Consider the following 23378-nt stretch of genomic DNA (forward strand, 5'->3'; position numbering starts at 1 on the left):
TCAGGAGCTCCGCAACTCGCGCAGTGGACGCGTGCTCAACACGACCACACGCTGTGGAGCCGTGACCGTGACCGTGTCCGTGCTCTATACAAAGCTAGTAATCGGGGGTCTATACGCGATTGACGCGACCGTTTTTTTTGTTTAGTACCCTTGTTCTTGCTCTTGTTCTTCTTCAATCCAATCCCGTCTTGTTCTTCCCACTTTCATTGTGTCTATTGATCTTTTCATTTACCTCTTCCTTTCTTGTATCCCTCAACGCGTGGATTGCCCCGGTCCCCCGTCCCGAGCCCACTTCCCCCGCTACGGCGTGTATCTTTCGATCTCTCTCGACCCCAACACCTCCCCCCGACCTCAATTGATCCCACATACGCTTTACCATGCAGTCCACAACAATGCCTTTCAGTCCGATTAAGGACGGACGCCGCATTCTAGGCGAGAAGGACGCCAACGCGTGTCTCTCGCCGGCCCACCAGAGCAAACAGTCGCTCTCGGTCGTCGGCACGCCCACCAAGCGAACGCTTTTCACAAATATTTCACCTAAGAAGCTCCTACCTTCGCCCATATTCGCCGGCCAAAAGAGAAGTAGAGATCAGGTGGACGAGGTCGAAATCAACAACACCGGACACGGGCAGGATCCGCTGGGCTCGCAAGAACCAAGTTCTCAATCCACCATCAAACAGAGCATCCACGAGGTTAGTTGGCCATTAAGTTGCTTCTAGCGCACGTCTCGATGTCAATTGACTAACAAATATATTTTATAATAGCCTGCCCAAGTACCAAACGCGACAGATGTTGATGCCTGCGTCTCGACACTCGCCTCAACCACCCAGCCGGAACGCGACGAGACGGTCGAAGATCAGATGGACACAGAGCTGTCCCCAACCGCGCCTCGGAGCCTAGAAAAACACACAAGATCCGTATCCGTGGACTCAGATGCGCGGAAAATGTTTATTCAGGAGGTCAGTCGAAATAGTTTTAGAATTGTATTGTCACGGCACTCGTCCTAACTATATTCCAGAAAGCGAAGCTTCTCCGAAACACCCTACAAACCGCCATGCGGAATGTGCCTCGTCACCAATTCGATCGCCGAGTATCCGAACTGGAAGCACACAGCCGCAAGTGTCCTCGGGTCTCTCTCTCCGCTCTCTCATCCCCCTCCGTCTCCTTCAAAAACACCAGCACCCCCTCTCAATTCCGTACTCCCCGCATTGGTACCATGGCCGACATGACCTCCACTCCTTTCCGAAGCACGCCTGATCTCCCCAGACACCGCTCCGCATTCCCTGACTCTTCGTCCTGCGTGAAACCATCCCAACGCACTCCACCCCGCGCATTTGGATCACCAATGCAACTGAGCAGCCCGCCCGCTACTATCGTCCGCCAGAGCCGCACACGTGAAGTGAGCGAGGAACCAAGACCAGAGGAAGAGTCCGACAAGCACGAGGAACTATCACCGTCTCAAAGAGGGGACGCGGTGGACGGGTTACTCAAGCTCATGAGCACGGCAGGCAGCCAGGACAGTTCGGACGCATGGACCGGACAGGTTGATGGCCGTGGCTGATATGCCATACAACAAAACACTTTTCCTTTCATTCTTCGATTACCCATTGCTTTTTTGCGAGGCATTCTGCTTTTCTACGGATCTCGGTGAACTCGATGTTTGTGTTGACTGTGACGAACGAACTGTTGCTTTGATGAACATACTTGTCGGCTGGCATATGGAGATGCGAAGGTGGTTTAATTTTGGGAGCAGGCGGCGTCCTCTAGAATATTCTTATTACTCTTACTACCAATGATACCATTTGTACACTTTTAAATACCCAGGTGTCTGGAATCAACCGCAGTCATACAAGTTAGCGGTGGAAGATGTCGGCAAGGCTGTCTCTTCACGGCAAAGATGAGAGTAGTGAGTATGTACATGGTCTAAAGAAGAAGTAAGTTGATGGAAGTGGCTATCAGAGCTGGTTAGGAGTGAGAAAATGGGAATGCATGAATGCATCATGACATGGCTGCGTTACCCTGGCGTAGCGCCGATCGCCAGCCCTGGCCACATTGGGCCTTGGGAAGGATCCGGTGTGCAGGATAACGAAAAGGGAAGGCATTTGTTGACAAAGGGCTCTCTCACCCAGAATCGACATTCGAACTCAACAAATTGAGCCAGCTTGTGTACTGAAGATTGTCTTGGTCCTGATTCAGCGCAGTAGCCCAGAGACCAAATGGATCTACCCCCCCTGAACTAATGGCCAATAGAGGCCTGCAGGCTGCGGTCTTGTGACGGTGAAATATGTCAGATATCTCCAGGTTGGATCGAATGGAATGGAATCGAAAGCTGTACTGCGTTGAATAGAGACTGTCTTGCGAGATTGGCGGGTATTCATTGCCGGTGTGGAATAGAGGCTACTCAACGCTACGCAGAACATCGCATATGTTCTATCAACCGTTGATGGGGTATGGTATTTCCACAACAGTGCAAATTGGGGGTAGATATTCTGGCACTATTACTTAGCCTAGGGAAGAGTGACCGAATGGTGGCCACACTAATGCCTACCACGTCATCCGTACATGGAGATACCCCATACTCCGTAGTTGGCTCTGAGTATGTAGCCCAATGAATATGCTTTCATCTAACCAATCTGACCAGAAAGTGTTATGCCGGCCTAGAACTCAATCTACTAGATCGACATGTACTCCGTACGGTGTAAAGAGTGCCCCATCAATAGATCCAGACTGGGCTCAACAGGGGGCTCATCGGCCTTAGGGGTTCAAGCCAAATTGAACCCCGGCTGTGCAGCGCAGGCAGCACTTCTCCTACCACTCAACTCATCACCCATTTTGCATATTTAATTTCATGCACAGTGATTAAACATCAAGAGTCCCGACTTAATCAGATCGATATACACTATTATTCACAACATGATTTACAACCCTGCTTGTGGCCATTGTCGACAGGAAAGAGTATGCGAAACCAAACCAACGATAATATGGCAACCCTAACTGACTTCTTTGCTTTATGCAGCTCAAGTTATCACAACAAATCATAGCTTCTTCACCCCCGAAGCAAGAAACGGAATGCAAATCAAGGCATTGGAATTGCGATAGCCACGGCATGAACATACATCAACCACTGGCAGCACGACGCTCCTCTGACAATATCGAAACCAACACCACGGAGGGAAGCGAACTGAGTGGCGTGATAGATCCGATGGAACTATCTGCACCAAAAGCGGAGATTGGGCCAACTGGAATTATTTTTGACGCTGCACTCGACGAGGCTCTCGATTCTGTTCTAATGAGAACACATCCACCTTCAATGGACGCATACAACCCACCAACTACTACTATAAGTCACGAAGAGAAGCAGACACTCTACAACACACAATTAGCGATGGAATCATCGAAGGAACCATGTAACTGGGTAGCAAACTCAACGGCTCATCCGTTCGCCATCTCCCAGAATCCCTCGCCTATCGGACTGTCCCCGTCTTTCTTGAATACTACCCAAAGCGACTACCTCGAGCTTGATGAGCTGAGAACCGAAAATTTTGGCCCCATCGTCGCTTTGTCTCCCACCCCTAATGATACATGGCTTGATAACAACAGCTGGTTCGCTGGACTGGCCAGCGCTGAGCAGGGGATGGAGCCGATGACAGCCGTGACTCTGATGGGGGAGCCTGAAAAGACAACCCCCAGAAAGCAGCGCGATGAATTCGAATACGTCCTAGGAGGGATAGGAGGAGAAGTGCCCTTGATACAGTGACCTTCGGTAGACTGCCGAAGCGTTTGTTTATAGAGGATATCAGTTGCAGATGACCATGTCATGACAACGCTAAAAAGCTCTCATAGATTCGGAATATGGTATCAGATAGAAATTGAAATATGAACAGAGTATTTAAATCACCCTTCACCGGACCTTCTTGAGCTTATTCCGCTTCCGTCCCAGTACATCACGGCCCTCGTCAATCTCACCCAGAGCCTCGCGCTTGGCAGCTCCAACCTCCTTCAAAGCGCCGGTTCTCGTCACACGGCCCTCAATACTGACACCCTCTTCGGCGAACTCATCCATCTGGCGGCCTACGCGTGCCTCAATTGCCAGAACGAGTTCCACGTCACGCTGTCCCACGAGCGTAACAGCCTCACCGGTCCGACCCGCACGCGCAGTACGACCGACACGGTGGACGTAATCATCTGGATTGCGAGGCACGTCATAGTTGATGACGAGGCTGACAGATGGGATATCCAAGCCACGAGAAGCGACATCCGTAGCGACCAGGATGCGCGCAGCTCCAGCGCGGAATCGGCCAAGATTGGAAGTACGCTCTGACTGGGGAAGAATACTGTGAAGGGAGGTGGCGCGGTGACCAAGTCGGCGCAGAGTGCGCTCAATTAGATCGGCGGTCTTGGTGTGATTGCAGAAGATGATAGCAGGTTTCGAAACATTCTCCTCCGTAGAGAGCAGGACATGCAAGAAGACTTCACGGTGGGTCATGGGGACTTTGATGTATGTTTGCTTGAGGGTGGGTGGGATATTGCCTTGGTTTTCGGTGGAGACTTCGGTCACGAAGATGGGAGGCTTGTTAGGGGTGCGCGGTAGGGACTGTAATGCGCGCACTTCGGCAGTCAGGGTAGCTGTGAACAGCAAAGTTTGTCGCTCGGCTGAAGGGGGGAGTGCCGAAAGACAGGTCTCGACGTCTGGTAACATGCTTCCCTGTCCGCTGGCGAGTAGCCGATCTGCCTCATCGAGAACGACCATTTTCACCCGACCCAGTCCGGCAACGGTATCTTTTCCGGATGTCCTGATGTGATCTGCCAGTCGACCGGGGGTCGCAATAACGACGTGAGGCCGTTGTGCGAGCTCGATTGCCTGCTGTCGCATGTCTGTGCCGCCGGTGACAAGAATGGGCTTCATGCTCTGGGGTGCCGAGATGGCTTTGAACTGCTCGAAGATTTGCAGCGCAAGCTCTCTATAGATTTAGAATTGAATTAGGAACTGGGATCTTTCAAACAATGGAATATGTTTTTTTTTCTTTTCTTTTCTTCGGGAAAAAGAAACTTACCTCGTCGGCGTCAACACAATCGCAAATATACCAAACGGGTCCTGGGCCCATTTCTGCAAGATAGGGACCGCAAATGCCATTGTTTTTCCCGAGCCAGTTCGGCTACCACCAATGCAGTCTCTTCCATTCAGAATCTCTGGAATACACGCCTTCTGAATAGCCGTGGGGCGACGAATAGCCATCGTCGACAAGGAGCCAACGAGCCATGGAGCTAAGTTTAAGGCACCGAATGTGGATGACTCGGCCCGCAATCCAATTTCCAGAGCATCTTTGATCAAAACGGGCTCATCCTCGTCTGTCACTTCGGGTTTCTTGGTATCATCTTTCTTCTTGATGCGAGAGAGGGTGGGGAGCGGTGCTGGGGCGACATAACCATCGTCTGAGGATTCGGAGAGGCGGCGGCGCTTTGGCGCACGATCTTGAGTATCGCGTTGACTTGTTTCAGAATGATCAGACTCATAAGAGTCCTCAGACCTCGGATCCTCTTTTGGGGACGCCATTGTTGCTTGCTACTTTGTTCTTGGAAAATTTGCGGCAGAAAAAGTTACTTTTCTGACGCGGTGAGAAGTGACCGCCTTCGATTCGGGCAAAACGGCTCCGATGTATACTGGGTCACGTGTATTTAGGGTTGGGATGTATAGACAACTTGGAGGCCAACTTCATGTAGAAGTATTAGAACTTAGACATTTACATGCCACTCTATTTTAGACAGATAGCTAGATTCAATATTAAAAGGCCGAATGACACATGGCCTTCAGTCGATGCGGCTAGTGGTGCTTCTTCTGCGAACCGAAGACCGGGTTGTCATCTCGTATGCCTCGCCCCTCTCAAGATCATTACCATCGACAGCAGATTCCGAAGAGGACGAAAGGCGACCTTCGAGAATACCATTTCCATCACTAGGCGAATTTTGGGCCCCGCTCGCGACTGCATCAGTAGTTTCCACGTCGAGCCCATAAGTGCCACCAACACTCTCCATGGTGAAGGGGCTAGCAGTAGGTCCATCCAATGCGCCTAATTCCTCGCGAGTAAACCAAAAAGGAAGTAGGAAGGTCCGCACAGGGACCAAAATGAGAATGATGACAGGGAAACCAATAGCTGCAATGGTTTGGGTGATGGCAAAGGTAGCACCAAATCCAACCAACTCAAGGATAACAAATGCCCAGATAGCAGCACGGCGCTCGATCCGCTTGAGCGGGTTAGACGCGGGGGTAAAGGCTTTGTCTTGAGCAAGGAAAATGAGTTTCTGGGTAATGCCGTTGCCTTGTAAGGCTTGGACACCCATGACAAAAAACAGACCGGCCATGACACCCTGTGGGATTAAATGCAGGACAATCAAGAGCGGACCGGTCATCGTGCCGAGAGTCAGTAGACCCTGAGCGAAATTGCTCACTCTCTGTTCCACGACATGGTCGGTGACCCGGATGGCTTTGCCCTTGTTAGCTTCATCCTCATCCGCTACCTGTCGAGTGACGCAGAGCGCGGCAGTGTGAAAGGGGGCTTGTGGGATGAGTCCATTAGGGAATGGAATTCCGAGAAGACCGCCAATAAATGTTGTAAGACCGAGAAGCCAGAGATCCCAATGGAAGCCAGCGGGCTTCCTTAAAGGAAATTCAGTGCCCTGTGCGATAAGAGAAGATACTGAAAATAAAGTGAGCAATAAACCTCTTGGAAACGGGAGTAACTGTTTGATGAGGGAGACCAACCATTGTGATCGAAATAGAAAAGAATCGTCAGAAGAACTGCAAATGGAATGGCCAAGAAGATGTCACCAACATCGATATTCCAAAAGTGCACCAGCCATGGACGATCGAGGGTAGGGAAGAATGCCTTGCTCGTGGGAAGAGTGGAAACATTAACATCCCGCATTTGACCAATGTGGACGAAACCAGTAAAGAAGATAATCGTCAAAGGAGTTCCATAGTCCTCTAGGAATTTGCGAATATATCTTTTGAAGAGGTTGCTGTTACCCAACTCCCCGCAGATCCATGCGCTCATCAGGACAAGAAGAGCCACCATAATGGCAAGGTAAGCGGATGTCTCTCCGACTTGTCCCCATTGCCTAGTCAGGACTTGAATACCCTTTTGAAGATAAATGAAAGCAACATAAAAGCCAAAGATATCACACGAGAACCGAGTGACATACTTCAAGGCGTTGCAAGAGTTTGTGATAGCCAATAACCAATGCATAATTAGGGACCAGCTAGAGAGCACGTTAGCGAGTGTTGTTGGATAGACGATTTCGGGCCCTAAGTTAACGACTTACATGCCAATCCAGCACATGAACGGCAGATATGGAGTACCTCTGGGAGAGATAATATCATAGACCGTGTAATTAAACACGGTTATAGGACCTGAATTATTAGCATTTTAGCTCGTATGGAATATTATTCAAGAAAAAGCAGAACACACCAGTGACACCGACAATGACCAAAGGCTGAGCGGCGAACAGCGAGAAGACAATTGCCCCAAGAACAGATGCAAGCAAAACTTCATTAACTCCGTAACTTTGATTCGTCTTTTCGAACATATCCAAAGAGAAGGCCAGAGCGGGCAGAATACTGCAGAGATGTGAGTTCTCAGCCGTACTAGTATTTTATGTACCAGTAGTAGTGGATTGCCAGAATTCCAAGGGAAACCCGTAAAGATTGAACCATTTCATGGCAAAGAAAAGGATAAGAAAAAAAAATGCAAGAGTTGGGAAAACATACTTAGCAAAATACATATAAACAGTCGCAGGTACGATGCGGTAGTCCCATGCATCCGTCCAATCACTCCAATAATATGGTGCTCTTCGTTTAACATCCTGAATCATGCCACGAAAGAGGCGAATGCGCCACCATTTTGGGGGAGACGAAGCAGTCGAAGTTGACATAGAGGCCCGACGCGTCGAGCCCTCACGCGCAGAATCTCTGAGATTCACAGAAGGGATTGTTTGCCTTAGAGACTGACCATGGTTGGATATATCAGATTGGCCGGATGGCTTACGCTGGGACTGCGAAGAAGGTTTACGCTGAGTGGGTGCGGCGGCAGCGTTCATGTTCGGCCCCGAAGATAGGGAGAAGTCGCCGTACGACGGTCCCTGCATATGCAATGTAGATCCGATACGGTGATAGAATAATGCTGAGCCGTGTCCCGGAACTGGGAGAATATGGCGATTAGGACTCAAGGAAATCAATGCAGTACCTGTAAGCGATTTGCGGGGGGAAGAAAAAGTTGCAGAGTTGTGATGAGCCAAGACTGGAGATTGTGGGGCCTGAGGCAGAAGTGGACCTCCGGACTGTACGAGATACACGAACTATTCCGTTAGAACTCGAGTAATTAGTTATTCGAATAGTAAAGGTCACGATGTGTCAAAATCGAATAAAGACTCCAGAAATCTAGAATCTACTCTACCCAGGTGACTATCATAATGTAAAAATTACTGATATCAAGATTCACCTTTAAGCCAAACTGTATTACTTCACATAATAAAAGGAAAGAGCTAAACCATCCCGTCGGTATCACTGATAGCAAGAACAAAAGCGAACACATTTCTGATGACTTTTCTAAAGTATCCCCAATTTCGTTTATGCAGGGGGGGGGAGGGGGCGGGGGCTGATCGCTGGGAGGTGGAGGTGGGGGCTGATCGCCTGGGGGAGGAGGAGGCGGCGGGCTTCCGGCACCATTATACATAGGGGGCATTCCGGGGGGGGAGGGGGAGGAGCTGCCATGCCAGGAGGATAGGCGTAGCCACCTCCGTAAGCACCGTATCCATAGCCCGGCTGTCCACCAGGAGGAGCCTGTTGTTGCCAAGGGGCAGCACCAGGGGCAGCACCAGGAGGAGCGCCAGGAGCAGCGCCAGGAGCAGTCCCGGGAGCGGCATATCCGGTTTGCTGACCGTAACCGCCATAGTCGTTGCCACGGCTCTGAGAAGCCCAGGGAGGAGCAGCGCCCTGGTCGCGGGGAACGTATTCGTCGCGAGAGCGGGTTTCGCGGCCTCTCTGTTGCCAGGGGGCCACATCGCTTGCTGGCGGGCCACGTTGCTGCCAGGGCTTCGCATCCCGATCATCAGGGGGAGGATATCCAGACTCGGGACCAGCCTCGATGCGACGGGGCGGGTACTCACCGGGAGCACCTCCAGAAAGCTCGTTCATGAGTTGCTAGCAGATGCGTTAGTTTTTTATGAAGACAGTTATAGTGGACGGAAGAACTAACCTCCATTTCGCGATCCACAGCATCACCAGTGCCAATAGCACGAGGTCCACGGGCACCAGCGCCACCATTGTTGCGCCAATCGCTGCCTCTCTGTCGATCGGGACAGTCACGAGCCATATGGCCAGCGTTGCCACAGACACGGCAAATGATGTTGGTGGTGAAGTTTCGCTGCTCAGGGCAATCGTACTTGCGGTGTCCAATTTGACCACCTATTCATCATGGTCAGAAGTGATACTTCATATAGTGGAGAGTCGATACTTACAGTTCTGGCAAGCTTGGTTCTCGTCGTCACGGAGAGTACCGTTAAGGGCGGCGAGCTCACGAAGCTGGTTGCGCTTGAGCTCGTTTTGACCCTCAGGAATGGAGGCAGCCTGTAGATAGATAATTAGCTCAGATGTCCCAGACAACAAAAAGAAGGATTGGACGCGACATACAGTCTCGATAACGTTGTGGACAAGTTTCTTGGCCTTGTTCACCTTCTCTTCTGTATCTGCCATGATCAAGCAGTGAAGATCCTCCTCCTGGTTGCTAGCGTGAGCCGCATCAGAACGACCCTTTCCTTCCTTGACGGAACCTTTACCACGGATGGCAATTTTAGCGCCGGATTCGGTCTCCATTTTCTTCAGGGTGTTTCCACGAGGTCCTATAAGTAAGCCAACTTAAAAAAGATAGCAAAGAGCTAAGTGTTAGTAATCAGGTAATTGTGAAATCGTGTCAAGCAATGTGCAGCATTAAGCACCAAGGGTTAGCAAGAAACGGGCCGACGGCATCCGAGGAAATGTCTCGTCAACTCGAGTCGAGCAGGAAGTCATGGCAGACACGATAGAGGGATAGTTCGGAGTTAGAGGGTTAGTTATCATACTGAAGTTAATCTCTGGATAGTCATTCACTGGAACGTAGACCTTCTCTTGAGTCTTGGTGGGTCGTCTATAGTCAGAGGGCGGGTGATAGTTAGGAATGGTCTTCATGGCCTTCTCGACCAACTTGTGACGCTCATCCTCAAGACGCTTGCGGTAGCGGTACTCGCGGGTGTTCACACGGCGACCGAAGTTGTCATATTGAGGCGGGGGCGAGGGAGATCTAAGAAAGGAGTGAGTAGGATGCAAAAACACAAGAAGGTTAGATGGGAACATACCGATCACCGTCGGCTGGGACCACATCGTTGATCCGAAGCTTTTGGCTGATCTCCTCGATACGCAGATGCAGAGTGTATGCCTCGAGCTGCTCGCTGGTGAAGTTGGCCATGATCATCGTGGGAAGGCCCATGAGACCAGCAGCCTTGTTCTCCTGCTGATCACCCCAGCGGTTACGCTTCTTGCGCCGCTTTACGCCATCGCTGTCGACTTGAGGTTCCGCTATTGGTGATAAGAGAAAATTGTGAGAAAGGAACGGATTCCGGTATCGCGTTAAGGTAGGAAAACTCACCTCGAACAGGGCTGCGACCACGCTTAGGGCCATCGGGCATGGAGGAAGGAGTCGCGGTGCGACTATCATCTTCTTCTCCTCCTTCATCACCCGCGAACCGACGTCGGCCCAGGGGAATGTTGTTGGAACCAGTGATTCCTTGATTACGCCAGGCCATAGCAGCGGTTTGAGGACGAAGTCAAAAGGTGGTTAGTTAACAAAGCTCGAGATCAAAGAAGGTGTCTTGTCCGCTTGTGAAAATAGTGGCAATCGAATCACGTGAGTAGAGAGTTGTTCCGGAAGGCGGTAAGATCTCGGTGGAAGATCCCCCCGTTTTAGTTTCCTCTCATCTCATTGGGCCTCTCTCCCAAGGGTTCCAAGGTTGTTTCCCCAGCTCATCAAAACTACGCGATCCTAGGATACCGAGGGCCGAGTATAGTATACATATACAATTACATATGAAAGTGCTTTAGTGGATGATCGTTCTCATTAAACATTGGATTTGGTACCCTATCATCGCGTGCTACTTTCAAAGGTTGTTCTTAGCATCCTCCTTCATACCCTGCTGAACCCATGCTCGCGACTCTGCAGCAGCCTTTTCGGTAGCGGCCTTATCCTTCAATACCTCCTTGACCGTGTGCGGCGAAGGAACGTGGCGTCCCTTCTCTGTGCCTGGGCGCTGTGCCATGCGCTCCTCCCACGCCTTCAGATGCGGGAACTCCTCGATATCAATGCCAGCCCAGCCAGCAGCGGCGATCCAACCCCAGTGTGAGATATCGGCAATGGAGACATGGTCTCCGACGAGATATCCGGATTCGGACTTGGCCAGGTGCTTGTCCAGGACCCCGTAGAGTCGGCGCGACTCATTCACATACCGATTCACACCATACTCGATGCGCTCGGGGGCGTATCGCGAGAAATGGTTGGCCTGGCCTTGCATGGGACCCACGCCAGCATTTTGGAAAAAGAGCCAGTTGTTCATCTCGTAGTCTTCGCGACTACCCTTAGGGAAAGAGATCTTGTGGTCAGGGTCGTACTGATCAGCTAGATATTGTAGAATGCTGCCAGATTCGAAGAGACGGATCTTCTGGCCATCACTGAAGGTGTCGGTCAGGGCTGGGATGCGGCCATTCGGGTTAATCTCCAAGAACCAGCTATCCATCAGGTTAGCTTATAGGCTTGGAGGCCTGGGTAAATAGGTGCGTACTCTTCTTTCTGTACATTCTTGGACATGTCGATCTTCTCAACCTTGTAAGGAAGGCTGTCGCAACATGTCAGTCTCCGCCAAGGCCCATACACTTTGGTGGCTTTAGATTACTTACCCCAGCTCCTCCAGCGCCATGGAGATTTTTATTCCATTGGGAGTCTGGGCAGTGTAGAGTGTGATGTCTGGACGAGTCATTTTGGGCAGTAGGGAATATCACAGGGAGGTTTTTCGGAATGAGAAGAGATGATTCCTAGATGGATCTTGTATCTGAAGTATTGCGGGGCAACCCGTTTTATAAAGTGAAACCCCACCCGATGGATTTATAATCTCACAGAAGCTTCTCCCGAAGTCGCCGCGTGCAACGTCCACCTGAATAGTAATCCGTATTCCATCCTACATGATCTCTAATCCATCAGTGTCAGCTGGTGTGCCGAGCGTGAAATCACTCGAAAATCAAATAAACCAGTCAATGATAGTGAGCCGGTGGCAGTCCCCTGAGGCGGGCATTTTCCAATTCCAACATCAGTTGGTACTAGCAGGGGAATCATTGACCTATTTGCAAGTAAGCCCTCCCAAAGAACTTGAATGGGACTCGGTGTCACTGTGCCAAATGGCATGGCCTTTATCTAGCTCTTTCAAGGCCGGAATTTTGGAACATCATTAACCTGCCATCGCCCATGGTTGACCTGCACTAAAAAACAGCGACACCTCGCGACGAGAGAAAACCAAACAATCTCGTGTTCGGCAAGCAACTCGCTGATTGAGAGGTCAAATTTAATTGTTCAGGACTTGAACTAATCATCTTGGTTCTGAATCGTGGTAGATACGGCCAATCGTCAATTTGTATTTAACTGTAATGTTGTTGAATTTAGTTGAGTTAAATTTAAATTTACTTTTGCTTGAAATGGCTTACACTATCCCCTAGAAAGTGGGCTAACTTTGATGAATTTCAACAACAAAAAAAATCGAAGTTCAGGTCACGAAGTATGATATAAGAATCATTAGTTTCGGCTCTCTTTTTGATAATATTCCACATAAACTTCTGTCATGCCATGGCTCCATTCACTCTTAATATCTGACCAGACATCCAGCTGCTATCCTTGCCACAAAGAAAAGCCATTACCCCAGCAATCTCTTCGGGCTCTCCAATCCGATTGAAGGGGCTATTTGACGCTACTGCTTTGATGATTTGTTCAGGTTTCCCGGTAAGGAAGAGCTCTGTAGTTGTTGGCCCGGGAGCAACAGCATTCACCAAAATACCCTTCCGAGCCAAGTCCTTGGCCATCACACGCGCCATTTGCTCGATCGCCCCCTTTGCGGAAGCATATAGAAGATATGTGGGAGCGATATTCGACAAATTGGTGACTCCAGTAGAGACAAAGATGATTCGGCCTCCAGATGGCATGTGCTTTGCGGCTTTCTATAAATTGGTCATGATTATTAGCATTCATTCTTGATTGGAAGGAGGTATAGTCGAAGAAAGTTTTGCTGATCGATAGGGAGGTTATTCTTTACTAACCTGAGCAAGAAAGTACGGTCCTTTTACCATGAGATTATAGGTATTGTCAAAGTCCACCTCACTGGTATTCTCCAGGTCTTTCATTGGAAGTATTCCAGCATTGGGGATCAGGACATCAATTCGTCCGAACTTTGCGACCGCCGCGTCAACAAGACGATCCAAGTCAGGGATCTTCGAGACGTCGGCTTGTACAGCCAAAGCACGATCCGATCCGATCTCTTCAACTAGTGCGTTGGCTGCAGCTGCATCAGAAAGGTAGTTGATCACCAGGCTGGCGCCTTCGCTAGCAACGCGGAGAGCAGCTGCTTTGCCAATTCCCCTCGAGGAGCCGGTAATCAAAATCACTTTCCCAGAGAGAGACATTATAGGAGCTGAGTTCGTCGGTAGCTATGTGAAAAGTGAAGATCCTGTTTTGAGTAGTCTGTATTTGGAAATGTTGTTGCAAGAACCAGACATGGCAGTGTAGGTCTTCTTATACTCTTGTCCCTGCGAGAAGTGTGGCTGTTCTTCAAGGGAGGCCGGGATTAACTGCGTGAAAAGCCGGATACCTGATAACAAATCGTAAGCTGAATCCATAGAGCCACTCGTGGAATTAAAGAAATCTGGTAGATAGAGTAAACCTTGCGGGGTCGTAGATTATCAAAGGGTGGGCCGGACTTCGATCTTAAGCCGAAGTGAGTGGGGCGATTTCCGAAGCCAACGGACTTAAAACGCTCGCCCGCTGGGCCGCTTATGTCGACGATTACGAGAGCAGTAGGCTTGGATTGGAAGATCCAAAGCTTAGATGGAAACTTTTCATGTGGAATATAAATCCGGAGCGTTCTTCGTCTCGAAGACTACTTTCGCCGTGTTCGGACCCATCTATAACTGCCATACCCACCGTTCAGCCCAACCCGATCGATCCATCGAATCGGACAAGTTTGACGACTCGGAAATTGCACGACAGCCGACCCTGGTGGTATACAAAATACTACCAAGTATCTCTTTCCAAGGCTATAGAAGGCCCCAGATCCGCTTTGATCCTAGTAGCTTTTTGCCTAATCCTGAAAGGCGTCTGGAATACGAGGGGTTGGGAATGAAATGAACCTAGAAGAAAGCACCTCATATCTTGCATTCGCAAAGAAGTAAGATATGTACAACTCTCCGAAGCCGGCTAACCATCAAAGATGACAGGCCAAACGGGAACAACCACAAAATATACAAAGAAAGAGCCAGGTTCAAGGCTGATAGATCAAAAAGGATAAAGTATACCCCCGAAAGGAAACGGGGGATGTACTCCACCAAAAAGAGAGAAGTGAAAGAAAGAGGGGCTTGATGAAGCAAAGAAAAGAAAAGCGACCAAGACATGAGAGCTCTCGAACAGCATCCACCCGACGAAACAATCCATAACATGCTGCTCATCAATGCAAGACATAAAAGAGGAGTCCGAAATGACTACCAGGAGAAACTCTCCTCGACGTAGTCAACATTTGTCCGCTTTTGTCTTCTGCGGCATACCTTGCGAACGTCGTCGCTCAGTCCTCCGTTACCACAGACCAGGACACCCATCGAGCCAACCTGGTTCTCCACTTCCATACCGACCAGGGTGTCAATGTTAGGACGACCAGGGAACATCTGCACAGTGGCCGATGGGCTCTGGATTTCCTTGGTGTTACGTGGGCGAGTCACGAAGAGCATGATGCGGAGAACTTCGCGGCGACGGTCCATGGCCAGAATACTGGTCATCCAAGGCCGGATCCACTCCAGGTGTTCAGGCGATTGGATGATCCAGACAAGTGTCAAGCGACGACAGGCGACTGTACCCTCAGCAAAACCAGCAACGAGATGGCGAACAAAGGGGACGTGGTGGGTGATGCCTACACCACCGGCAAAGAGCATCACTGTGCCATAGGAGTCCATGGTGTGGATATTACCGTAAGGTCCTTCGGCAAAGGCGCGTAGAGTGACACGATTGCCGATGGCATTGGAGGCGCGCTGGAACAGCTTGTCGGTCATACCGGTACGGCGACGGACTAGCAGTGAGATGGTCTCTTTTTGAGGCGCGCCGACCAAGTCTTGCTTCGACATGGGCAGAGATTTCTCGTCAGACATTAAGTCTTCAGTCTCACTCCAGCCAACGGAAAAGGGGTGGGAAGTCCACCAGCCAACAGATGGGATGTACAGGTAGATGTGTTGACCGGGGCGGAAGGTCCAGGGTCGGGCCATGCGCAGAGTAATACGCATAGCATCTCCTGGCATGGCCTCGACAGTGGCGGTGGTAGACTCGCGACCGAAGTTGCGGTAGAAGATGATGAAGAATCGAACCGCGCGCTGGTGAGTGAAGGTGAGCCTTTTGATCATTGAGTAGAATTACATCGGCGAAACTTACCTCGAGGGCCCACAGGACGATAGCGGCAAGGAGATACGCCTTGGCAGTCAATCCATTCAGATGCACCCAGAGGAGACCAAAGGAAGCAGCTGCGAATATGAAATGGAGGTGGACGAATGTTTCATAGAACGCATGGCGAATGGGCGACGGAGAGTGCAGCATGAGAGCAACAAAGGCCGCAGTTGTCTAAAGATTAGATATGTCAGCGATGTACACATGAAAGGAAGAAACAGACAAGACATACCCCCATGCCAGTGTACAGAAAGCTACTGGACGAAAGAGCAATCCCAACAACGTCCCAACCCGCTGTACCGATATTAGTATTGGGATCATCATGTCGGAGGTATTTGTCATTTACCTTCTTGGGCCTTGGGAATCATCCATGCAAGTGTATGCGCCACACCCTCAAGCACAACGATGCGGCCCAACCACCGATGGAGCAAGTTCCAGGTATCGAAGGGGACATGCAGCATCTCGATGAGAGGGTTGTTACGACCTGCCATAAGTACCAGGGGGATCAGGTTAACGGTGGCCATTGTACCCGTCCGGTTGCGAATGATACCCGCCAGAGTATCTTCATCAGAGGCGTAAGGCGTGGTAACCACACATAGGATGACGTTCATGGCGACCACTCCAAAGACCAGGATACCGTGGAATCGGCTGGGAAGCGTGCCCATGTTGATGGCGGTGGAAAGTTGGAACTCGCGGTTATGACGGACGCCGAATAATGGGGCATAGATCAAGTGCTCCTTGAACCAGGAGAAGGTACCATGAGCAGGTACAAAATATCGCTGTTTGTCATCGGTGAAGCTTGACAGTCGTCGCAGGTGGCCGGAGAATCGGAAGACGAGGGTCCAAACCAACATCGCCGCGGCCGCACAGCCAAGGGCGAGGATACAGTACCGAGCTAGATCATCATTCACTGCCTCATACCAATAATCCAAGGCGGACTTTGCATGGCCACCTCGCTTCTCAATCTCTGCTGCACTGCTCAACCCTGCGAGGGATAGAGCAAGAAAAAGGCGGAACATGATGTTCTATCACAGATAGATCCGGTTCAAAGCCTAGCGATATGTTCTATATTTTGCTTTTTGCTTTTGTTTTGCAAGACCAGCTTGCGTTAAGAGAGACGGGTGGTGCACGAATGATGGTGCTACCAGGTCCCAAAAAGGAATGGAAGGACTGAGTTGGAAATAGTTTGGAAGCGCGATCCAAGCTTGAACAACACCAGGCTGTTCAAAAAGCAATTGATGTTGAGAGCAGATGATGTCGGGAAACTTTGTCGATGATTGCTGGTATCAGAGAGCAAGGTCTCCTAGGCTGATTTGGTCGGTCGGAGTGAATGACTCGCAGGAACAGGCATCGACAGGAATACGGATTTCCAGGTTAAGAAATTTCGCTCAGCAACAAGCCAAAGAATGTTAGATCGGCTTGGATGTTTTCCAGAGGCTTTTCTTGTTGACGGGCAACAAAAAGAATGCTAGTGACCCAGTCACTGCTTGTAGAAAAAGGATAGACAAAAAAGTGGTTGGTTCTAGCCCACCACTTGAATGACTATTGTCAAAGAAAGAAAGTGCGACAAAAAAATGAAAGACACAAGACAATGGGAATGTCGCGGTAGGAGGAGAAAAAAAAGAAGAAAGCAGAGACAAGCTCATACAAGGGGGAAAGAGAAAATGACAGTCTATTTTTTTTTCCCTGCGTCCACTCTTCCTGAAGGGTGGGGAGTCAATGAGACAGGCCAAGTACGGCGCCGGGACCAGCGCGGCGGAATAAGTAGAATCAAGCAAGGCTGGGCCGACTGGCGTTGGTACAAATCGTAAGTATCATATCGTCATGGAATTGATCATACTCCAAACTGTGTCGCAGGAGGAGGGGCTTTGGCGCCGCTCTCAAACTCTGCCGATGTGAGGAATGTCCATCCGTACCGATGAGACTTCAATATCCCAAGGGACACCCAGGGCCGACTCAGGTCGGCACATCCTACGGATGGGGATCGCCAGATCGAATCAGGGGTAGCGAACGACCCGTTCGAGCGGCACTGCTGGTGCTGTCATCCTCAGTACACTAACATGCGACATGCGACAGGTCGAGAGAGATCTTGGCGCTGGCAGTGGAGATCATAATGGGTTGATGTGACTGGCTCATGCTGAAACACCCAGTGAGCGGCCAGAAGTGAACAAGAGTCCATAGACGCCAGAAAGAACTTGCGTCGATCCTAGTTAGCACGACGGGTTGTTTGAGAATCGCCCTTGCTCCATTTCGAGTCCAATCCATTGGATGATAGTGGAGAAAGGGGGAGGCAAAGTGCGGAGGAGCTTGCCAATAGTGGATTCATGGATGACTTTTCCATTGGTCCAACCTTCTGTGATCTTGTGGCCGGTGTTTGATGTTTGGTGGGCACTTTGTAGGAGTTAGCGCCCACTGCTGCACGGTTCCATCACAGCGACGAAACAGCCTCGATTCGAAACGCAAGCAGAACTTCAAAAAAAGCCGCCGTGCATGCAACTTGGTATCTCTTATCAACCGAAAACCAAGATTGCTGGTGCTGATGGCTTGAGCGTGTTAATTTGGAAGAACTCTGGGAGATCTTGGCACTTCATCTATGTCAGACCTTTAATCTCCCGAGCTCCATCACCAAAAAAACCCCCATGCCCGCCATGTGGATAGTTTATTTATCCCACGAATAGACCTCACACCCGCATCGCAGGCGGCTGAAACAATAGTAGATTGGCCGATGAGTACTTCCGGGAGCAATTCTTTCCCTCGCCGAATCTAGACTATGCGCCGATGGCTGATCCTGCATCCCGCAGATAGAATGGTATCCGTCAATAAAAGAGAGCGTCTAGACGATTCGAACCCCTCAGAGAAATTTTGACAGGTGTCACCCAGTAACCTACTCCGTGGATCCGAAACATACAGGGGATTGATGATCCTAAACATCAAATACAAGATGGATCCAGAGAGACCCACGGTCCATGAGCAAGTAAGCGGAATGCATGAGCAATTCAACAAATACAAGAGGCTAAAACAAAACACGAATGCAATCTAACGCCAATCATGGCCCAGGGGTATAATATCATAACAGGTCCCAAACACCGATTTCCCTCCCCAAGAAAGCTGAACCCCGCTCTATCCACCATTTCCTTGGAAAACCGAGCCGAGCAATCTCGACCACGCTCGGTCGAGCTCGGGTGATCCATCCTTCAAGATCACCTCAATTTACAAAAAGGTCCGTTCGCAATGTAAGACTCGATGGTCAAGATGAACCATGGATAGACAGTAGACCCTGAAAGGTAGTCAAACTATCGAGTCAGTAGAGATTGGACCTTATTCCATTCTTAGAAAGCCCACGCGTGCTCAGAGAAAACTAAGCTCGTCATCGCTTTCGTCCGTGCAGGGAATGACCGTTCGCAAGCCAGGAACTTCGCGTACTGTTGGTCTGAATACATCAGGAACTCGTCGCCCGGGCCTTCGTCGCTCCATTGTTCGGTGGACCTGCATCTGGACAGATTCTGGGACAGGCCGTGAAGGCTCGTCGCTTGGAGCGCTTTCTCTTTGATTGATGATCACGACTTCGACCTTGTTTCTGGAGCTCGTCCTCGTTGGGGCTAGCCGATTGCGCTGGTGGTGATTGGACTTGTCACGCAAGATATGACGACGTGAGGGCTCTCGCTGCGAAACCGAGGATGGAGTCACAATACGAGGAGCATTTCTTCTGACTTCGGGATTATCCACGATCACCGGGTCTGGTCGCCGACGTTTAGCCGGGCGAGTTGGCGACGACTCTGTCACCGCATTATTCCGTTTTACCCCAATAGAGGTGAACTCCGCGGATGTAGGGGAAGAAGTCAGGCTCGAAACGGTCCTCACAGATGTTTCTGAGTCGGAAAAGCTGCTGTCGGTTGAGCAGGGAATGTATGGAAGTGGCTTCGCAGTCATCGAGTTGCGTCCTCTGATCACTCTAGGCACTGCGTTTGGTTTGGCTGCGGGGGTTCGGGCTACCCACTCGCCAATGCTTTCCTCCCATCGATACCCTCTACTTTGAACTTGTACTTCTAGTTGTTCCGTAGTATCAGGACTTGGTTTTTTCCCGTTGTGGAGCGCAATGACCGTTTCCTGGATCTCGATTGCCCACAGGTGGTCATTTGGATCACCAGTTGCTTCCGCAAATCGCATGGCGGTTTCCACAGCAACTTGGCCGAGAAGTGCTGAAAGGCAAGGCAGCTTTCCCAAGTGAGGCATTCGAGAGACCATGCGGCGGACATCCCTACCCATGTTGGGGTCGTCACTTTCAAAGGCACCGCCAAAACAGCGAAAGGTCTGTTGGACGAGGAATGCTAGTTCTTTGGCAGAATCAGGTCTGCTAGACAAGTATTCACAAAGGCCCTCAATGCTAGACGCTGGTGGAATCATAAACTCGTCGTCGTTTTCGAGGATCGCGTCGTTACAGTATAAAAGGCAATCTGCCATTATGATGCAACCCCGTCTGAATAATTGATGTGATGTGACCGCAGTCGCCTTGTGAAGTGGATTCTGTTCCATGTCCCTCTGAACCATATAGCAAGTACGGTTGACAATATGTCCTGCTTTGGTTCCGTCCGCTTCTGCCCAATCGTCGAGTGCACGAGACCGTGATATGTGTATGCCGCATAGTGCTGATAACAGGCTTGTGATATGGTTGCTGAACGCATCTTCCACAGACACCGGGCATGAGCTTACCATGTTTGGCCTGCCTGCCTGCCCTATGGATGAAGCCCGTGTGGTTGTTACTCGGCCTTTATCAGAGAGGGATATTGTAGCCTGCGTGGAGCAAGCTGCCGGTTGTACATCACTCGAGGCTACCAAAACCGCCTCAATCAATCGTGATGCAGAAGAACAGTCATTATCTTCTTTAGAAAAAGAAATCGTGGCTCGGGTCATCCAGCTTGTCCACAATTTAGTTGACATCCATTGCGGAGGCACGATGCCTTGCTTGAGAAGTTTGGTTAGCTCATCAAAGATGTATGAGCGATGTGCAGGGCCATAGGATGCGTATTTGCGCAATAAACGCATAGGATCTCCAGGCCCGCTGCAGTCGATGGGAGCTTTGAGGGCGAGAGGGAAAGGGTAAGTAGTGCACGTGGAGAGAAAAGTCGTCAGAAGGGCCTCGCATGCATCTGGTTCATGATATCGGCACTTTTCTATTAGAGCGCAGGAAATCGCATCGGTAACCCATTTGTTGGAAATCATTCTGGAAACCAGATAGATGCCCTGGGCCCGAACAGCTTCGCGTAGTGGCCTCCACCCTCTGCCATGAGGGGCATAAAACGATTCCAATTCGGTGAAATAGGCGCCAGACATGTCATCGTCCCTATCTTCTGCCATCTCGTTCTGCAATTCCTGCTCCTTTGCAAGGAATTCCGGCAGACGTCGTGCAACCATGGACATCAACGAGCGCGCACCACGTTCAGGCTTTTTCTTTACCTCATTCGGCGGTCCTTTGTGAAGTCGGGTATTACAGAGGAAGTTCTGGAGAACACGGTCCAGATTGTTTGCGATGTCGGCGAATCCTGTATCGCCTGACTGGTCGAGAAGCTCCTGCCATGGACTTTTCTGGAGTTTGTATCTATCACGGAAAGCTTCCATTTGACCCTGGGATTTCCTGGTCTTTGGCTGCTCTGCAGAGCCCTGCGAGTGTGCACTCAAAGGTACCTTCCATCTCTTCCCAGTAATTAGAGGCGTCGCCAGCTCAATTGCGCCAGGCAGGGTGCGACTCGCTTCCGGACTGTGCACTGAAATACGCGTTCTTCTCCTTCCAGTCTTTGCACCTCGGTTCGAGAACTTATGTCTGACACGTCGTTGGTCGGGCTGCTTCCCCGGTATCCAGACTGGGTCGTCCTCGTCCGCGTCCGATTCGGGAATACTACTCTGGTCGAGCACAGTTCCAAGTCCATCTGGCACATGTGTTTCGTTGTTATTATCCAAAGTTTCCTCAAGTTTCGATTCGGCCGCAATGATTGCTAGCGTCTCCTGGTGTTTCTCGAGTCGACGATAAATCGAGGTCAAAGGGCGTAAGATGCGGTTTGCCCACTTGGCAGTCGCTTGTAGGTCGTCCATTGGGGGCATAGGGAAGAAATGTTATGAAGTAAATGCTAGGTCTACAATTCAATCGTTAGACATGCCACAAGAGGGATTAATTAGAGCGCATGGGGACTGTACTGCAAGAAAAGGGCCTCTCAGCAGGACGGCCACGAGGGTGCATGATCACCAAACGCGGTAACCAAGCATAGCTATTGACTGAGGAATATATTTTCCATGAGTAAAAGATAAAAGATGTACACTTAAGTAGGCACAAATAAGAGGCGCGATAAAATGCGACGCAAGGTGAGAGAAGGGAATCGGAGGCGGCAGAACAAAGTAAACAAGGGTGGGTCCCAAGGCGGTCAAGCGGCCAGAACATTTTAGTCACTATGAATAATTTTGGGAATACCGGTTTCGCAAGCATGGATCAGGCATAGAATGCGATGTTATAAATGTAATTCCCTTTCGATAAGTACGATGGATGAGTTTGCCTTTTGGCTCTGTCATTGCCATTCAAGTTATGGGACTCTTGACTGATTGCCTCCACCCCACTCATGTACAACAGCGGGTCGCGTCGGCCTTTTGAATTACTATTTCATATTAGTTCACTTGGAATTAAGATCCACTGTTTAGTACCTCTCTGAAACAATCAAAACAGAGCCTGCACAATATCAGTGTATAATCTTGATTCCATGCCATACTTACCTAGGTAGTACTACCTGATAGGTGCTCACAATACAGCAGCTTAGGTTTCCTTGCTGTATGGAAGTGATGAGTGAAATGAGTAATAAAAAGGTGATCCATTCACTGGCATAACTCTGAGCTATCTGGCTAGTATATTGTACTAGAGCAGGTATCATGTCTCGCATGCCGTATCACAGAATTCAATCACAACCTCTTGTCGTTTTTTTCTGTTCATGATCAGGGCGATCGTGCAATGGCTGCCCCAATCTCCCGGATGGACCTCGTGAGCCGATGACCGTTGTGAACAGTGATCGAAGCCCCGGGGATTTACATTTGTCTTGATGGTGTTTTTTGTCTTTACTAGTACATATCGGGTGGGATGGGACCAGGACGGAGCAGCTTCTCATTTACTTGTAGCAAGCATCTCGGAAACGAACTCATCAAGGGAAGCTCATAGTTCTCAAGTATCTCATTCGTCAATCGTTCCCCCCTTGAGCTTGGGATTCACTCTGAATCTGACAGTGGCTCTCCTTTTGAATTCGAAGGATCCGAAAGCTTATGTATCCTCATCTGACAGCGTGGAATTGAGGGTGGAAAGGAGGAGTTTGGACAATGTATCGCGAAACATCTGCTTCGAACGGGGTGTACTACCAACAACTAGAGTAGAATCTTCCGGGGAAAATACCAGTGACCTAAAGCATGATTCAACGACCCAACTCACATTATCATATGCAAAATAAACTCGTAAGTATATAGACCTTCCATCATCATCCATCCACACCAAGGTATCGGGCCATATAGTACAACCGAGTCCCTGAACTTTATCCCGCGCAGTGACCCAGGACAAAATCAATAGATCGAGAAAACATGAAAAAAAAGACT

The 23378-nt window shown here is 49.9% G+C and overlaps 9 protein-coding genes across 9 annotated transcripts; 2 read left to right on the forward strand and 7 right to left on the reverse strand.

Annotated features, from left to right (window-relative positions):
• Window positions 1-377: 377 nt before the first annotated feature.
• On the forward strand, window positions 378-1561 carry N7533_007287 (uncharacterized protein; the record flags this gene model as incomplete). The annotated part of the gene is made up of 3 exons (XM_057103937.1): window positions 378-692; window positions 765-959; window positions 1019-1561. The coding sequence occupies 3 exons, from the start codon at window positions 378-380 to the stop codon at window positions 1559-1561; spliced, it is 1053 nt and encodes a 350-aa protein (XP_056958894.1).
• Window positions 1562-3106: 1545 nt separating this feature from the next.
• On the forward strand, window positions 3107-3757 carry N7533_007288 (uncharacterized protein; the record flags this gene model as incomplete). Its single annotated transcript, XM_057103938.1, has 1 exon — window positions 3107-3757. One exon carries the CDS (start codon window positions 3107-3109, stop codon window positions 3755-3757), a length of 651 nt encoding a protein of 216 aa, XP_056958895.1.
• A 144-nt stretch (window positions 3758-3901) lies between these two features.
• dbp8 (ATP-dependent RNA helicase DBP8) lies at window positions 3902-5554 on the reverse strand (the record flags this gene model as incomplete). The annotated part of the gene is made up of 2 exons (XM_057103939.1): window positions 3902-4961; window positions 5055-5554. The coding sequence occupies 2 exons, from the start codon at window positions 5552-5554 to the stop codon at window positions 3902-3904; spliced, it is 1560 nt and encodes a 519-aa protein (XP_056958896.1).
• Window positions 5555-5808: 254 nt separating this feature from the next.
• N7533_007290 (anion exchange family protein) lies at window positions 5809-8142 on the reverse strand (the record flags this gene model as incomplete). Its single annotated transcript, XM_057103940.1, has 5 exons — window positions 5809-6695; window positions 6761-7257; window positions 7321-7408; window positions 7467-7615; window positions 7766-8142. 5 exons carry the CDS (start codon window positions 8140-8142, stop codon window positions 5809-5811), a joined length of 1998 nt encoding a protein of 665 aa, XP_056958897.1.
• A 481-nt stretch (window positions 8143-8623) lies between these two features.
• bbp (putative zinc knuckle transcription factor/splicing factor MSL5/ZFM1) lies at window positions 8624-10833 on the reverse strand (the record flags this gene model as incomplete). The annotated part of the gene is made up of 7 exons (XM_057103941.1): window positions 8624-9196; window positions 9252-9460; window positions 9514-9622; window positions 9686-9909; window positions 10114-10331; window positions 10387-10606; window positions 10677-10833. 7 exons carry the CDS (start codon window positions 10831-10833, stop codon window positions 8624-8626), a joined length of 1710 nt encoding a protein of 569 aa, XP_056958898.1.
• Window positions 10834-11184: 351 nt separating this feature from the next.
• On the reverse strand, window positions 11185-11817 carry N7533_007292 (uncharacterized protein; the record flags this gene model as incomplete). The annotated part of the gene is made up of 1 exon (XM_057103942.1): window positions 11185-11817. The coding sequence occupies one exon, from the start codon at window positions 11815-11817 to the stop codon at window positions 11185-11187; it is 633 nt and encodes a 210-aa protein (XP_056958899.1).
• A 1090-nt stretch (window positions 11818-12907) lies between these two features.
• Window positions 12908-13744, reverse strand: N7533_007293 (putative oxidoreductase, short-chain dehydrogenase/reductase family; the record flags this gene model as incomplete). Its single annotated transcript, XM_057103943.1, has 2 exons — window positions 12908-13282; window positions 13382-13744. The coding sequence occupies 2 exons, from the start codon at window positions 13742-13744 to the stop codon at window positions 12908-12910; spliced, it is 738 nt and encodes a 245-aa protein (XP_056958900.1).
• Window positions 13745-14815: 1071 nt separating this feature from the next.
• Window positions 14816-16780, reverse strand: N7533_007294 (ferric reductase family protein; the record flags this gene model as incomplete). Its single annotated transcript, XM_057103944.1, has 4 exons — window positions 14816-15691; window positions 15750-15935; window positions 15994-16055; window positions 16108-16780. 4 exons carry the CDS (start codon window positions 16778-16780, stop codon window positions 14816-14818), a joined length of 1797 nt encoding a protein of 598 aa, XP_056958901.1.
• A 2329-nt stretch (window positions 16781-19109) lies between these two features.
• Window positions 19110-21848, reverse strand: N7533_007295 (uncharacterized protein; the record flags this gene model as incomplete). The annotated part of the gene is made up of 1 exon (XM_057103945.1): window positions 19110-21848. One exon carries the CDS (start codon window positions 21846-21848, stop codon window positions 19110-19112), a length of 2739 nt encoding a protein of 912 aa, XP_056958902.1.
• Between the last annotated feature and the right edge of the window lie 1530 nt (window positions 21849-23378).

Source organism: Penicillium manginii, assembly GCF_028828005.1.
Source record: "Penicillium manginii strain IBT 31320 chromosome Unknown utg000005l:1.0-5665137.0:1.0-5668048.0, whole genome shotgun sequence".
Classification (NCBI taxonomy): domain Eukaryota; kingdom Fungi; phylum Ascomycota; class Eurotiomycetes; order Eurotiales; family Aspergillaceae; genus Penicillium; species Penicillium manginii.